Below are 14,511 nucleotides of genomic sequence, written 5' to 3'. Positions count from 1 at the left end.
AATGAATTTTCTCAATAGGAAGAGAGCTTCTTAACAATGGAAGCATTCAAGCAGAGACTAGAGGATACTCTGAAGGGGTTGATTTAGAGGGATGGGCCTGGTGGTTGTACCCTATCTTGGTGATTCCTAATTTGGGGAAAAGGTTGCATAGTGGATGATTTCTGAGGTCCCTTTTAACACAAGGTGTCTAAGTTACTCAAAGAAGCTTATGATTTTGGTCTGCATGTGGATCACCATACAAAATGCCATTTTATTCCGTCAATTTTACATCACTAGGATTGCAAAGGCAAGAGGTAGATGTGTTGCAACTTTGGGAGAAAACTGACACCCAGGGGGACAGGTGATTGCCTCCACTTGTCAGCCAGGTGTGATTGTTCTCCTTGGTGACATAAATAAATGGGGGTGGTGGGTGGCGTGGAGAAGAAATAGATGGCTATAGTTAATAGGAAGCTCATCATCTTCTCTTTCAAGGAATCATGAATTTGGTGATGGCTGCTTTGACATCCTTGTTCCTCAGGGTATAGATGAGGGGGTTCACCACAGGTGTGAGGATGGCATATACCACATTCCCCATTATGTGGAAGTCTACAGGAAGGTCAGCCCTGTAGGCCACATAGGACACAGCAATAGATGTGTAGTAGGTACCAACGACAAGGAGATGAGATGTGCATGTGGAGAAGGCCTTTGCCCGACCCTCCTTTGAGCTGATCTTCAGGATGGAGATAAGGATTCGAGCATAGGATAGGACCACCAGTAGCAAAGGCATGAAGGATACAGTCATGGCACAGCAGAAAACCCAGGAATGTCTGGAAGTTGGGGTCTGAGCAAGAGGCCTGAACCACTGCCAGATGGTCACAGAAACAGTGCAAGACCTGGACCAGGGTACCAAAGGCCATCTGGGATGACTGGACCACAGCTGGGATAGGCAGCAGGAGGGCTGCCAACCAGGCACTTGCTGCCAGCTTGACATTGACCTGTGGAGTCATGCGGACTGTATAGTGCAATGGGTGACAGATAGCTTCATAGCGGTCATAGGCCATGACCACCAGTATAAAGGCCTCAGTGCAAGAAAAGCTATGGAAGAAGTACATTTGCAGGAAGCAAGCTGGGAAGGAAAGGATGCGATCCCCTAGCAAAAAAAGGGAGAGCATTCTGGGGATTGTGGTTGTGGTAAAGAGGATGTCCAGGGCTGAGAGATTGGTCAGGAAGAAGTACATGGGCTTGTGAAGCTTGGAGTCAACCACCACAGCCACCAAGAGCAAGGAAGTTGCCAATGATGACAAGGAGATACAGGATAAGGAAGATGAAGAAGACAGGGAGGAAAAGGGACTTTGGGAGGGAAGGGATGCCCATCAGATAAAAGAAGATGGGGGAACCATCTGAACTGTTGCAGGCTTTTGTATCCATGTTGGGATGAAATTCAGTGTCATGGAGATGGGCCACAGGAACATCTGGAAATGGAAAGAACTAGAAATATGTTAGCTCTTATAGAAACAAACTCTAGGCTTGGCTTTCTAGTACATTCTTATCTCATTTGCCCAAAGGGAGATACACATAATCATTGTCCACATACTCATTTTCCAGAAAGCAGATGCTGCTTCTAAACTCTTCTATTATGGCTATGGAATCATGAAGTCATATAGCAAATATGTGAATTTTTCTAAGTTCTTTATAATCTTAGGCCTCAACTAGTCCTTGTTCACTCTAGCCCTAACCATCTTAATTCTTTATCTACTTAACTGTAAAACTACAGCATATAGAAATGCAATAAGTAGATGTATAATTTTTTAAAATTATATATGTGTACATACAAACATATATGTATAATATTAATACTGTATACATACATATATATGTAGTTTTTCTGCTATCTAAGGTCCAGAAACAATTGTGTCTTTATATTTTTATCCCTGACTTTTTCAGACATTTATAAATACTTTCCCTCTCATCAGAAATATTTTAGTTTCTTACATTTATAATATTCACCAAAAGTATTCATGGCTGCAACATAATTTTTAAAGAGTACAACTATTCGTAAAGAAGAGGTCAAATAAAAGGGGAGTGGAATAGAAGTTTATGTCAGAAAAAGTATTTACTTCTGTGGAAATCCATGAACCTAAATAAGAAAACATAGTGGAGAGTGTGTTGGAATCAAAGGAAACAGTACAGAAGGATTATTATAGTGAAAGTACACTACAAATCCCCTGGGCAGATGGAAGAAAGGAATGATAAAGTTCTAAAGCAAATTACAAAGTTGACCCACTTCAGATATTGTAGTGATTAGAAATCTTAGTCATCCAGACATGTTCTGCAGATTTTTTTCTTTTCTTTCTACTAAAATCAGAGCATCTGATAATTTTTAATTTTTCTTAATCACCATTTCATTTCTCATAGGTAGGAGAAAAAACATTTATAAACCTTGCTTAACTGAAATTTATTCTTATCCTAATATTATAGGGATTCCAGAAGGAAATAATCATGCCATCTTAGAGCTCTTGATAGATTAAGGAGAGGAAATCCAGGTGAAGAAAAACTTGTACTATAGTAAACTTTAGGAGAATTTATTTCAAAGAAAGGAAGGGTGGAATCTTAGGATCTGAGAAGTTATAAAAGAAATGGGTGCAAGAGAACTAAGCAGCATTCAAGGATAAAATTGAGTGACACAGGAAAAAAATTATTCCCAAAGGGGGAAAAGCAGGGGTATCTAAAGACTAATGCTACTGTGAGGTGACTCATCAGTGATTCCCAATGTTAAATGTCCATGTACAAAAGATGAAACTGGAGGCAGAAATAAAAGAGCTGTCTCACATTGGTTGGAATGGCCGGCCTCAAAGTGTAGTTGAATTGCTTGTTATTGTGTATTCAGAGATTGGATGACCTATTATCAAAGTTGTTATAGAGATATATGGTAAGGAGACTGCACCCTTATACTCTCTGAACTTACTTCCCACTAGAATTTTATGATGTATCACACTATATCTTGGAAGCATCTACCATTCTTCCTTTGGACATCTGAAATTGGGGGGGGGGTTCTCTCTCTAGATTAATAAGAATATAGATTCTCAAGATGGAGGGAACCTTAAAGTCTTTATGATCAAATCTCCTTGTTTTACAAAATAGAAAATTGAAATCCAAATAAGGAAAGTGACAGGTGTCAGGTCTCACAAGAAGTTAGTAGCAGAGCAAGAAATAGAATGTTAATTATTAGCACTAGAGATAATTCATTCCCTTTCCTCAGACTTTTCTTTCTTGGTCAAATAAACTCAGTAGAAAGGCAATGTATCATACTAGAAAGAATATTGGCTCTGGAACCAAAGAATCCAAATGGATCCTATAACTGGAAAATCCTGGCATGAATCTGATTTATTCTGCGGGCTTTTTCCCCTTCAGTGCCTCATTCTCATCTTTATTTTTTTAAAACCTTTACCTTCTGTCATAGTATCACTTCTAATGCAGAAGAATAGCAAGAGTGACTTGCTTGGAACACAGAGCTAGGAAGTGTCTGAGGCCAGATTTGAACCCAGGTTCTCTGATTAGAGACCTGATAGTCTATCTACTGTGGTCCTTAACTTCCTCTCTTGTCTTTAAAATAAAGGGATTGGACTAGATAGCCATAGGCTTCCTTCCAGCAATAAATTTTTGATTCTGCATGTCCTTCTCTCCCTTTCCAATCTGCCCTTACCTCCAATGACCATAGACTAGATGGATCCAAGCAGATTTTCTCCTTAGCCCCAGTAAGAGAATCAGAGAATTATAGAAAGGAAATGACCTTGAGAACACAGAAAGTTTCACATGTTAGAGCTGGAAGAGGCCATGGAGAGCATCTCATTTAGTTACTTCATTTTATGGAAGAAGAAGGAGATGGAGAGAACTGGCAAAGAAGACTGGAGTCAAGAGAATCCTGGGTTGTAATCCTAACTCCAACACTTACTAATTTTGACCTGAGGAAATCACTTAGCCTCTCTAAGACTCTGTTTCCCAGCTGTTAAAGAGGAATAGAAATACAATATCATGGAAGTGTTGAGAGGGGAATGATTTGTAAATGGTATTCTAGACAAATGAGCTTTTGGAATTTCCCAAGGTCATCACAAACCAGGGGAGGGTCTCTACTCTTGCTTCATCCTGCTCCCTAAACCAATATTTTGGCTCCTAGATCCTTTGATGTCTTAGTTTACCCACTAAAATGAACTATTTCCTACCTTCTCAGCATTCCACTCTTCACACTTACCCATCCTTGGCCTCTTGTCCCCCCATCATCCTGATTTCTTGGCTTCTTGCCCTTCATTCTTCTGACATCCCATGTCATGTCACCTCTATGATTCCCAAAGCACCCAACTGCCTGATCTTGAATGCCCTCCTTCTTTCCCCCACCAGAGCTCAGAGCCAAGAAGCCAGGATAAGACCATCACCTTTCCCACCTCTCTGTTTTGGTCTCCTACCACACTTTCAGATTCTGAGATCCTGGGAATCTAAAATTCTTTGTATCATATCTTCTACTCACCTGCCTTTTCTGGGGAACCTGCCCTCCCCATAAGACTGAATAAGTACTGCCAGCACTGATCTGAGAAGTAGGGTGGGAAAGAATTTTGTTCTGGAAGATCCCTTGCTCCCTTTTAACAGAGAATTTAGCTCTCCTCATTTCTCTCTCCAACCCTACCTCTCCCAAGAGGGACCAATGCATCTTCCAGACTGTTGGGGCTCAATCCTCTCTCACACCCTGGGGATTAGTTCTGTCAGACAAACAATAATAAGCATCTATTGCCAGAGGAGAAGGGAGGAGCCCCTGAGGTTTGTTGATTTGAGAGTAAATAGGAGTGGGGCAAATGTCATCCCTGGCTCCTTTCTTATAACAATAATAATAGCAATAACTAACTAACTTATTATTCAATGTTTTTTCAATTGTGTCTGACTCTTCATGACCCCAGTTGGAGTTTTCTTGGCAGTAGTACTAGACTTGCCTGCCATTCTCTTTTTTAGCTCATTTATAGATGAGGAAACTGAGGCAAATAGAATTCAGTGACTTGTCCATGGTCACACAGCTAGGAAGTATCTAAGGCCAAATTTGAACTCAGGAAGATGAATCTTTCTGACTCCAAACTCAGCCTTCTATCCACTGGGCTACCTAGATTCCCTGACTAATTTGAAGGCAGACTTTTATGGTTTATAAGGTAGCTTTTACATCCATGATATCTCCCAGAACTTCATAACAACCCTGTGAGGGAGGCAGGACTAGGATTATTATCTCCATTAGACAGAGAAGGCAACTGAGAAATAGTGACATGAATTGGTTCCCATAGTTACACAACTAGCATGTAAGTAACCAAGTGGAATATGCCTGAATCAGGGTCCAAGAATATAGCAGGATATAATGGACAGAGCATTGGCCTGGACACTCAGAGAACCAAGTTCTAGTCTTGACTAGACAGTGTAGCATTGAAGAAGAACTCTCTCTGAACCCAGGGGTCTGGGTTCACCTTCCAGATCTGTTACTAAAATGTGAGGGACTCCTGGCAAGTCACTGCTCCTCTTTGGGACTCAGTTTCCACATCTCTAAATAAGGAAGTTGAACACCAAGTGATCTCTAAGGTCCCTTCATGCTTTAGATCTTAGGACACCCAATATTAAGAAGCCCCCTATCTCTAGAGGCAGCAATTCCATTGTGTACTAGTTCTAGATCTTAGAGTTTTCCCATGTGTTGCTCTTACATAAAGAGCACATCCAAAAGCACATGCATACATGACTATGCTTATATTCATAACATACATTGAGAACAGGGTTAGAAGAATCAATACTATTGGTTCCAAGGCAGAAGGGCAGTAGGGGCTAGGCAATGGTTGTTAAGTGACTTGCCCAAGGTCACACAGTTAGGAAGTATCTGAGGTCATATTTGAACCCAGGACCTCCTGTCTCCAGGCCTGGCATTCTATCCACTGAGCCACCCAGCTGCTCCCAGAATATTTACATTTATTGATGAAAAAGAAAGAAAGGAAAGGAAAGAAAGAAAGAAAGAAAGAAAGAAAGAAGAAAGAAAGAAAGAAAGAAAGAAAGAAAGAAAGAAAGAAAGAAAGAAAGAAAGAAAGAAAGAAAGAAAGAAAGAAAGAAAGAAAGAAAGAAAGAAAGAAAGAAAGAGAGAAAGAAAGAGAGAAAGAGAGAGAGAAAGAGAGAAAGAAGAGAAAGAGAGAGAAGAGAGAGAGAAAGAGAAGAGAGAGAGAGAAAGAGAGAGAGAGAGAGAAAGAAAGAAAGAGAGAGAGAAAGAAAGAAAAGAAGAGAGAGAAAGAAAGAAAGAAAAGAGAAAGAAAGAAAGAAAGAAAGAAAGAAAGAAAGAAAGAAAGAAAGAAAAGAAAGAAAGAAAGAAAGAAAGAAAGAAAGAAAGAAAGAAAGAAAGAAAGAAAGAAAGAAAGAAAGAAGAAAGAAAGAAAGGAAGAAAGGAAGAAAGAAAGGAAGGAAGGAAGGAAGGAAGGAAGGAAGGAAGGAAGGAAGGAAGGAAGGAAGGAAGGAAGGAAGGAAGGAAGGAAGGAAGGAAGAGGAAGGAAGGAAGGAAGGAAGGAAGGGAAGGAAGAGGATGGAAGGAAGGAAGGAAGGAAGGAAGAAGGAAGGAAGGAAGGAAGGAAGGAAGGAAGGAAGGAAGAAGACATGTTACCTTCTTAAAGGACTTACATTTTCCCTAGGTGTGAGTGAGGAGAAGCATGTTACAACACACAAACAGATAAGTGAATACAATATAGCTTGAGGAGGGGTAGAGAAGAGATTCAGGAAAAGCTTAATTGAGAAGATGGCAGCTGTGCTGATTCTAAAAGGAAACTAAAGATTCTAGGAGGGTAGTGATGCAGAGGGAGGGGAAGTATGCAAGGCATAGGGAAGGTTTGGGGGAGAGATAAGCTTAGCTTTAGATAGGTTCTTTGTTGTTCATCATTTTAAAGTCATATCTGGAGTGGTTTGCCTTTTCCTTCTCCAGTTCATCTTACACATGAGGAAACTGAGGCAGACATAGTTAAATGACTTGCCCAGAGTCCCACAGCTAGTAAGTGTCTAAGGCCATATTTGAACTCAGAAAGATTAGTCTTCCTAGCTCCAGGTCCAGAGCTCTGGATCTTGAGAGACAGGTTAGTATTCAAGGGGAGAGATAGACAGATAGATAGAGAATCAGAGACAGAGACAGAGAGACAAACAGAGATCTATATAGATAGGTCTCTTTCATGCTTTCGATTATGCTTTAAGATTTGCAAAGTACTTATAAATATTATTTTGTTTGATCTTCACAACAACTCTCAGGGGCAAGATGTCATTATTATCCCCATTTTCCAGATTATTATACAAAGAGAAAGTTCTGTGACTTGCCCAGTATCACACACAACTAGTAAGTATCTAAAAGTGAATTTTAACTCAGGGCTTCCTGACTCTACGAACAACTCTCCATCCACTGAATCATCCACTTGAGCTCATGTTTACATGGTTTACATTGAAATAAAAGCTCTGGTAGGGCCAAAAAAAAAAAAAAGCAGAGGGATCAAGGGATTCTTTTTTTTTTTTAACCCTTACCTTCTGCCTTTGGCTCCAAGGCAGAAGAATGGTAAAGGCTAGGCAATGGGGGTTAAGTGACTTTGCCCAGGGTCACACAGCTGGGAAGTGTCTGAGCCCAGGTTTGAAGCTAGGACCACCTGTCTCTAGACCTGGCTCTCAATCCACTGGGCTACCCAGCTCCCCTTTAAGAGGGATTCTTAATCTTTTTGTGTCATAAACACCTCTGGAAGTCTCGGGAAGCCTATGGACCAATTCCTATGAAATTAGAAGGCTTAGCCATGCTTCTTACTCTCCATTACTAGATTACCCTCTGCCCTGATCTGAGTTACAAAGAAAGCCAATTAAATAAAAAATCAAAACATCTTTCTAAAAACCCAAATTCCAGATCCTGAAATCGATCCACAAATCCTTTGGGGGATCCATAAACCCCAGTTTAACAACACAATATAGAGAAAGAAGATGTTAGCCAATGACAGAGACTGGAGAACAGATGTAAATGTGCATGTGTAGACTTACATATATGTGTACATACATGTATTTTAGATCACCACTCAATAGCTGAGTTGGTCCACCTAGAGTAAATTCTCTCCTTCTCCCTTCCTCTCTCCATTTCTCCTTCCCTCCTTCCCTCTCCCTCTCTCTCTCCCCCTCTTCCTCACTCTCTCCCTCTGTCCCTCTCTCCCTCCCTCCGTCTCTCTCCCGCCTCTTCCTCCCTCCCTCTCTCTCTCTCTCTCTCTCTCCTCTCTCTCTCTCTGTGTCTCTCTCTGTGTGTCTCTCTCTGTCTCTCTCTCTCTGTCTCTCTCTCTCTCTCTGTCTCTCTCTGTCTGTCTCTCTCTCTCTCTCTCATCTCTTATCCTTTCCCCAATACAGTAAGATTATACCACTTTTCCTGAAAGCGCCAATTTTATAAGGAAAGTTTTAAAGTTAAAAAAAAAACAAACCCGCCACATCCAAGCTCTGAAGTTTCCATCAAAGTGGCTGTCGCCGTCTCCTCCCTGTGGCTATGCCTTGCGTCTGCCCTGGAAACACTGTCAGTTACATTCTGTCTCTATCTCCTCATCTTCACCTTTCCCCCGGGTGGCGCGGGGCTCCGCCAGACACAAGAGGCTGAAAATGGAAAGAAGGAAGGAAGGAAGGGAGCCAAGTTAAAAATACCTCTGGTTGAATCTGATCGTCCTTCCAGCCTCCTATGGGGTGGGCGGATGGTGTGAGGCTGGTATACAGATATTTGTAAACAGATTTCATAATCAGGACAGAAGAAAGGAAACACTGAAGCCAGACAGATGAGTTCTGAGTGTCCTGTCTTGAATGAATGGGCGTCTTCACCCATGCTTTCATTATGGTCAGTGTTATCTTCTCCAGCAACACCTTCTCCACTGACATGATCCTCACCTTTATTACTATCCTCCATACTTGCTGCCATTACAATGCTTCTGAAGTCTTGGGTTTAATTTTTTCTCCTGGGTAAAATGGAGCAGGGAGTGCTAGGGTCTAAATGATAGGACAATCAGAAACTGATTAAATGCCCCCAAAATTATCAGACTTAAAGACTAATGATTAATGGGTCAATGATAACTTGGTGAGACATTTCTAGTGATAGTCACATCATTCTTTCTTTGCCTTTATGCCATTCAACATTTTGTCAATGGTTTAAATAAAGATAGAGTCAAATTATTTATCAAATTGGTGGAAGCTGGATGGAAGGGTTAGCATTAGGGGATAGAACTAGCATCTTCAAAGATCTCAAGAAACTAGAACATTGGAATGACTCCTCTAAGATGAAATTCAATAGGGGTAAATAGAAAATCTTCCCTTTGGTTCAAAAAATTACTTCCACAAATACAGAATAGATAGGCATTCCATATTTACATGGGCATGTCTAACAGCGGTTTAAGAAAAATTGGAAGGTTTTTAGTCAGTCTGTCAGCTCAATATAAGTTTATATTGGGACAAGATAGACAGAAAAGCTGATAGAATCTCTAGTTGTATCAAACAAAGTGGAATATCCTCAAAGAAACAAACCATAGTCCTGCTATGTTTTACCTAAGCCAGACCATGTCTGAGCAATTTTCTAATTCTGCAGCCATAATTTAGGAAGGAAATTGGCAAACTAAGGCAAAAGAAGGCAACCAGGATAGTAAAAGGGATGGAGATGCATGTAAGAATCATTTAGGGCAAAGATCTCAAACATACACTCCCATAACACTCAAGTATGGCCTAAACCAAATTAAAATATAATTGGAAAATATTTAACAACATAAATAAAAATACATTAAAACATAGATAATGTTATGTGTGGATTTATAAGTCAATAGGCACTCACAGGGATTCTTATGCATGGTTTGTTGGCCACCATTTTGTTTTGAGTTTGACACCAGTGATTTAGAGGACCTGTGAATTTTTAATTAAGAAAATAGGCTTATAGGCAGTATGATCCAACTTCACCTATTTGGAGGACTGCCATGTAGGTAAGGGATCACACTTATTACTCTTCTCTCCAGAGGGTAAAATGAAAAGAAACAGTCACAAGTTTCAGGAAGGCGGATATCCGTTCAATACAAAAGACAAATTTCTCTGTAATTCAATGTGTCTGATAATAGACTTCAGGCTACAATGAAAAGTGGAGAGTTCTACATCACTGGTCTTCAAGCAGATGCAGATGACTTCCTGTCAAAGATATTGTAGAGAAGCCTTAATAATTCTATAATCCATCTGTTAAACGAGACTGATCATTTTTGCACTATCTCTGTAACTACAACTGGCTAAATACTAGCTATTATCATTAGATATCATTATGTATTGCTCTTGTTCCTTTAAAAATTTGATCATCTTCATTTTAAACCCTGTGCAGAGGAAAGGGCTCTTGACTTGTAGACAGGATATCTAGTTTTATGTCCTAGATTTGCCATCCATTACTGGGCAGCCTGGAGAAAGTCACTTCAGCCTCTGTTACCTCCTCTGTGGTATTGTTGTTCAGTCAATTCAGTCACATTTGACTCTTCGTGACCAAATCATCCATGGGGTTTTCTTAGCAAAGATATTCAAGTGGTATGCCATTTCTTTCTCCAGAGTTTTTCTCTGTAAAAGGGGGCAAATAACTCCAGCACTGCTTATTTCATGGCAGGAAAGAGTGTTGGAGATCATCTAGCGCAACCTAACTCCCATTCCCATTTTACAGATGAGGAAGCTGAGGCCCAGAGTGGATTTGCCTAATGTCAAAGGGTAGTAAGTGGCAGATTCGGGACTTTTAGAAGAATCAAATGAAAGAAAGAAAGTGAAAATACTTCGAATTCTTTAAAGTGCTAACTATATGTGAGGAAAGATTACAAAGCTATGCAGTACAGGCTGTGCAGACACCCAAATAGAAATGACTAAAACTAGTATCAGTGGGAGAGTGTCACTAGAGTGGGAAATAGAGGAACAGCTGGAGACAATACCATGACATTTAGATGTCAGGGTTGAAAGAGACTTTAGAGCAAAGAATCTTAGAGCTAGAATGGGCCTTGCAGTTGTGCCCAACTCTTTGTGACTCCATTTGGTTTTTTCTTGGCAAAGATACTGGAATGGCTTGCCATTTCCTTCTTTAGCTCATTTTATACCTGAAAAAACTGAAGCAGACAGAGTAAGCCCAGGGTCACCCAACAAGTAGGTGTCTGAGGCCAGATTTGAACTTGGGAAGATGAGACTTCCTGTCTCCAGGTCTAGCCTTCTATTCTCTATCCAGCTGCCCTGGAAAGGGCCTTAGGGATCATCTACACCATCCTTGCTTTACAGAGGAGGAAACTCAGGCCCAGAGAAAGCAACCCATCCAAGGTCACATGACTAGTAAAAATCAGAGTTGGGATTTGTATCCAGTTCTTTTGGTTTCAGATCAAACACTTTGCTTGCCAAGTCAGTGACACCATCCAAATGGAATATGTTTCTCCTGGTGCCTACTCCAGGGTAGTGTTCTATCATGAAATAACTGTATGAACCATTCCCTTGCCATTGCTTTGTGAAACCTTTTTTGTAAAATTGTATTGAATTAGTTGCTTTTATGTTTGGAAAGAAAGCTTTCATTTATAATGATCATCCATGTGTAAGTAATGATGAATGGTTTATTCTTGCATATCAATCTAAAAGAAAAAATATCCCTGAGAGCATGAAATAAAGAAACAGAGACATCTAGGCACAGTGCTGTATGTAGCTTTGATGACTCTGTCACTATTTGTTTTCAACCTCTTCTTCTCAAAAGCGTGGGTGACAAACTGACTTTGACTTGTTTTCTAGACTCAGATGCGTTTCCAGGCTTTGTCTTTTAAAGCTTCAGAGGAGCAGTGGGCAATTTCTACTTGCTCTACCTGACCTCTCCTTCCCCAGATTGCTTCAACTCTTTCTAGCCTTGACATTCTCTAACTTTAAAAATCCCTGCCTGTCATTCCTTCCCTTATCAGAGCTTGGCTGTCACTTTTACTCCTGAGCTCTAAGAGGATGCTGCCTCAACCTTCCTTACCATATCTTCTTCTGCTCATTTTTTTACTAAAAATAGTGGAAAAGAACCCTGGCTTAGGAGTGAGATCCAGCTTCTAATTCCATCTCTGCCACTCATTCAGCATGTAACCTTGGGCAAGTCACCTAGAATACAACATTTACTAGGTTTTTATCTGTGGATGAAGTATTTCACTTCGCCTCAGTTTCCTCTTTGGTGAAATGGGGATAATGATACTTGCATTGCCTACCTCACTGATTTGGTGTGAGCAAAGTGCTCTGTAAAAATACATTCTAGGAGTTGTTAAGGAGAAAACTACAGTTTTGAAGCTGGGAAACCTATCTTGAATTTAATCCTGTCATTCTTTGGGCAAGTAAACTGAGGTCCAAGAAAGAGAAATTTCTTGTTCCAGGTTACAAAGCTAGGGAGTAGCAGAGGCAGAGCTGAAATCCAGATCTCCTTGCATTGCCAGGACAATTCCATTTCCACTCCATGCTGCTAACACTTGGACACCCATAAGGAGTCAAGTCAGAGGAAGAATTCCTCAGGTCATCACATCCTGTCTGCCTGTTCTGCTCTCTCTCTTCAGATGTGCACCAAGAGCCACAATACAATAACAATAAAAAATTGGTATGTCTGTAGCACTTTAAGGTTCACAAAACACTTCACAAATATAATATTGAATTCTTCCAACAGTCCCGGAGTGGGGTGCTATCATATCCCCATTTTATAGATGAGGAAACTTAGTTGAGCAGAGATTGAGTGACCTGCTCAAGTTTGTGTTGTTAGCTAAGTGTCTGAGGCAGTTTTTGAATTCAAGTCTTCTTGACACCAGGCCCAGAGCTCTGTCCAATGAACCATCTACCTATAAACTCTGAAATACCACTCCATGGGCTGGGCGAAGTTTCGTTAAGTCACCAGCCCAGGCTAGGGACTACTTTGCAAGTTCCTAGAGAATCACAGAATTTCAGATCTGAAAGGGAACCCAGAGACTGTCTAGGCTTAACAAGACTCAAGCAAGAATCTCTTCAAAGCCCTCCAAACAAGAATTCATTTGGACGTTACTAGAGGACCTCTAGTGATGAGCAGCTCATTACCTCCAATGTAATACATTCCACTTTGGAATGACAATAAATGATCAGATGATGCATCTTTCATCAAACCTAAATCAATCTTTCCATATTTTCCACCAGTTGCTTCTGATTCTGCCCTCAGAGGCCAACTAGAACAGTCTAATCTCTCTTCCACAGACCAGCTTTTCGAATCCTTGATGACAGTTCTCATGTCCTATTCCCTTATGTTTTTTCTTCAACAGATTAAAATGTCCCTCATTTTTTTCCATGAATCTGTGAATGGCATGGTCTCTAAGTCCCACCATATTCTAGCTTTCCTCTTCTGGACACACTCCAGTTATCCAATGCCCTTCTTAAAATATACCCCACATTTTAGGATTTAGACTGCAATATTGTACATGGGGTTTGACCAGGACAAAAAAAAAAGAGTCATTTTCTTCCCTCTGGATCCTAGGTATATATTGATTCAGCCCAAAATCAAAGTAACTTTTTGGGGTGCCATTAAACTTCTTGGTCTTGCCTCTCTCACCTATGTATTATTTTTATGTAGGTGTCTTGCCCCAACAAAACTGAAATTACCTAAGGGCAGGTATCCTGTCTTATCCAAACTTTTGCCACTTCCCCCAGGATTGAGCAGACCACTCTGCAGTCATCAGTAGGTGCTTTTTATTTTAAAACATTACCTTATGACTTAGAAATGATGCTAAGTATCATTTCCGAGAGCAGGAAGGGCTAGGCAACTGGGGTTAAATGATTTGCCCAGGGTCATGTAGCTAGGAAGTGTCTGAGGCCAGATCTGAACTTAGGCCCTCTCATTCCAGTGCTCTTTGTACTCTACTAAAGTCCCTAAGGCATAGCACTTGAGGGGTCTTTTGAGGTCATCTGGTCCACTTCCCTTCCTCCTGTCTCTATCTCTGTCCACTGAGCCCTCCCTGATGAATGCTTGTTGGATTTCACTTGCCCCCTGTTCTATGTTGTCCATGAGGATGTTGCCAGAGAGTTTGTCCAACACCTCCTTGAAATCCAGATGCACTCCATCCTCAGCATTACTCTGATCTACTAAACTAATAATGCAATCAAAAGAAAGGATGACTCATCTTCCTGTATGAAGGGCACAGCGTGTTTTCCAGTGAGTTAAGACCAGATTAATAATAGCTGAAATAAACTTTATCTGAGTCTCATAAATAAATCCTATAGAATGACACTGCCTTCAGCTCCTTCAGATAAGCACCATGGAATTCTAGATGGCTTCCATTTTCAAAGCAGTTTTACAGTTCTGATCTCCTTCTGTCCTCTCAGTCCTCTGTGAAGTGGGGGCAGAGGGAGCCAGAGGACTTTGTAGTGGTGGTGAAGACCCAAAGAAGTAGGGTTAATGACTTGCCCAAGGTCACACAGAGGAGCTTCTATTCTGGTTCCGAAAAGTACAAGGGTATGATGGGAAGACAATTT

General features: G+C 40.7%; 1 protein-coding gene across 1 annotated transcript; it reads right to left on the bottom strand.

Moving 5' to 3' along the window:
- Positions 1-222: 222 nt before the first annotated feature.
- Positions 223-1,433, bottom strand: LOC130458892 (olfactory receptor 2AT4-like). Its single transcript, XM_056825892.1, is given in 3 exon segments — positions 223-793; positions 795-1,265; positions 1,267-1,433. Coding segments are annotated over 3 exon segments (939 nt in total). The 5' UTR covers positions 1,408-1,433; the 3' UTR covers positions 223-466.
- Between the last annotated feature and the right edge of the window lie 13,078 nt (positions 1,434-14,511).

This window comes from Monodelphis domestica, chromosome 4 (genome assembly GCF_027887165.1).
Source record: "Monodelphis domestica isolate mMonDom1 chromosome 4, mMonDom1.pri, whole genome shotgun sequence".
Taxonomy (NCBI): domain Eukaryota; kingdom Metazoa; phylum Chordata; class Mammalia; order Didelphimorphia; family Didelphidae; genus Monodelphis; species Monodelphis domestica.
The sequence above is the reverse complement of the archived record's forward strand: the minus strand, read 5'-3'. Positions and strand labels throughout refer to the sequence as shown.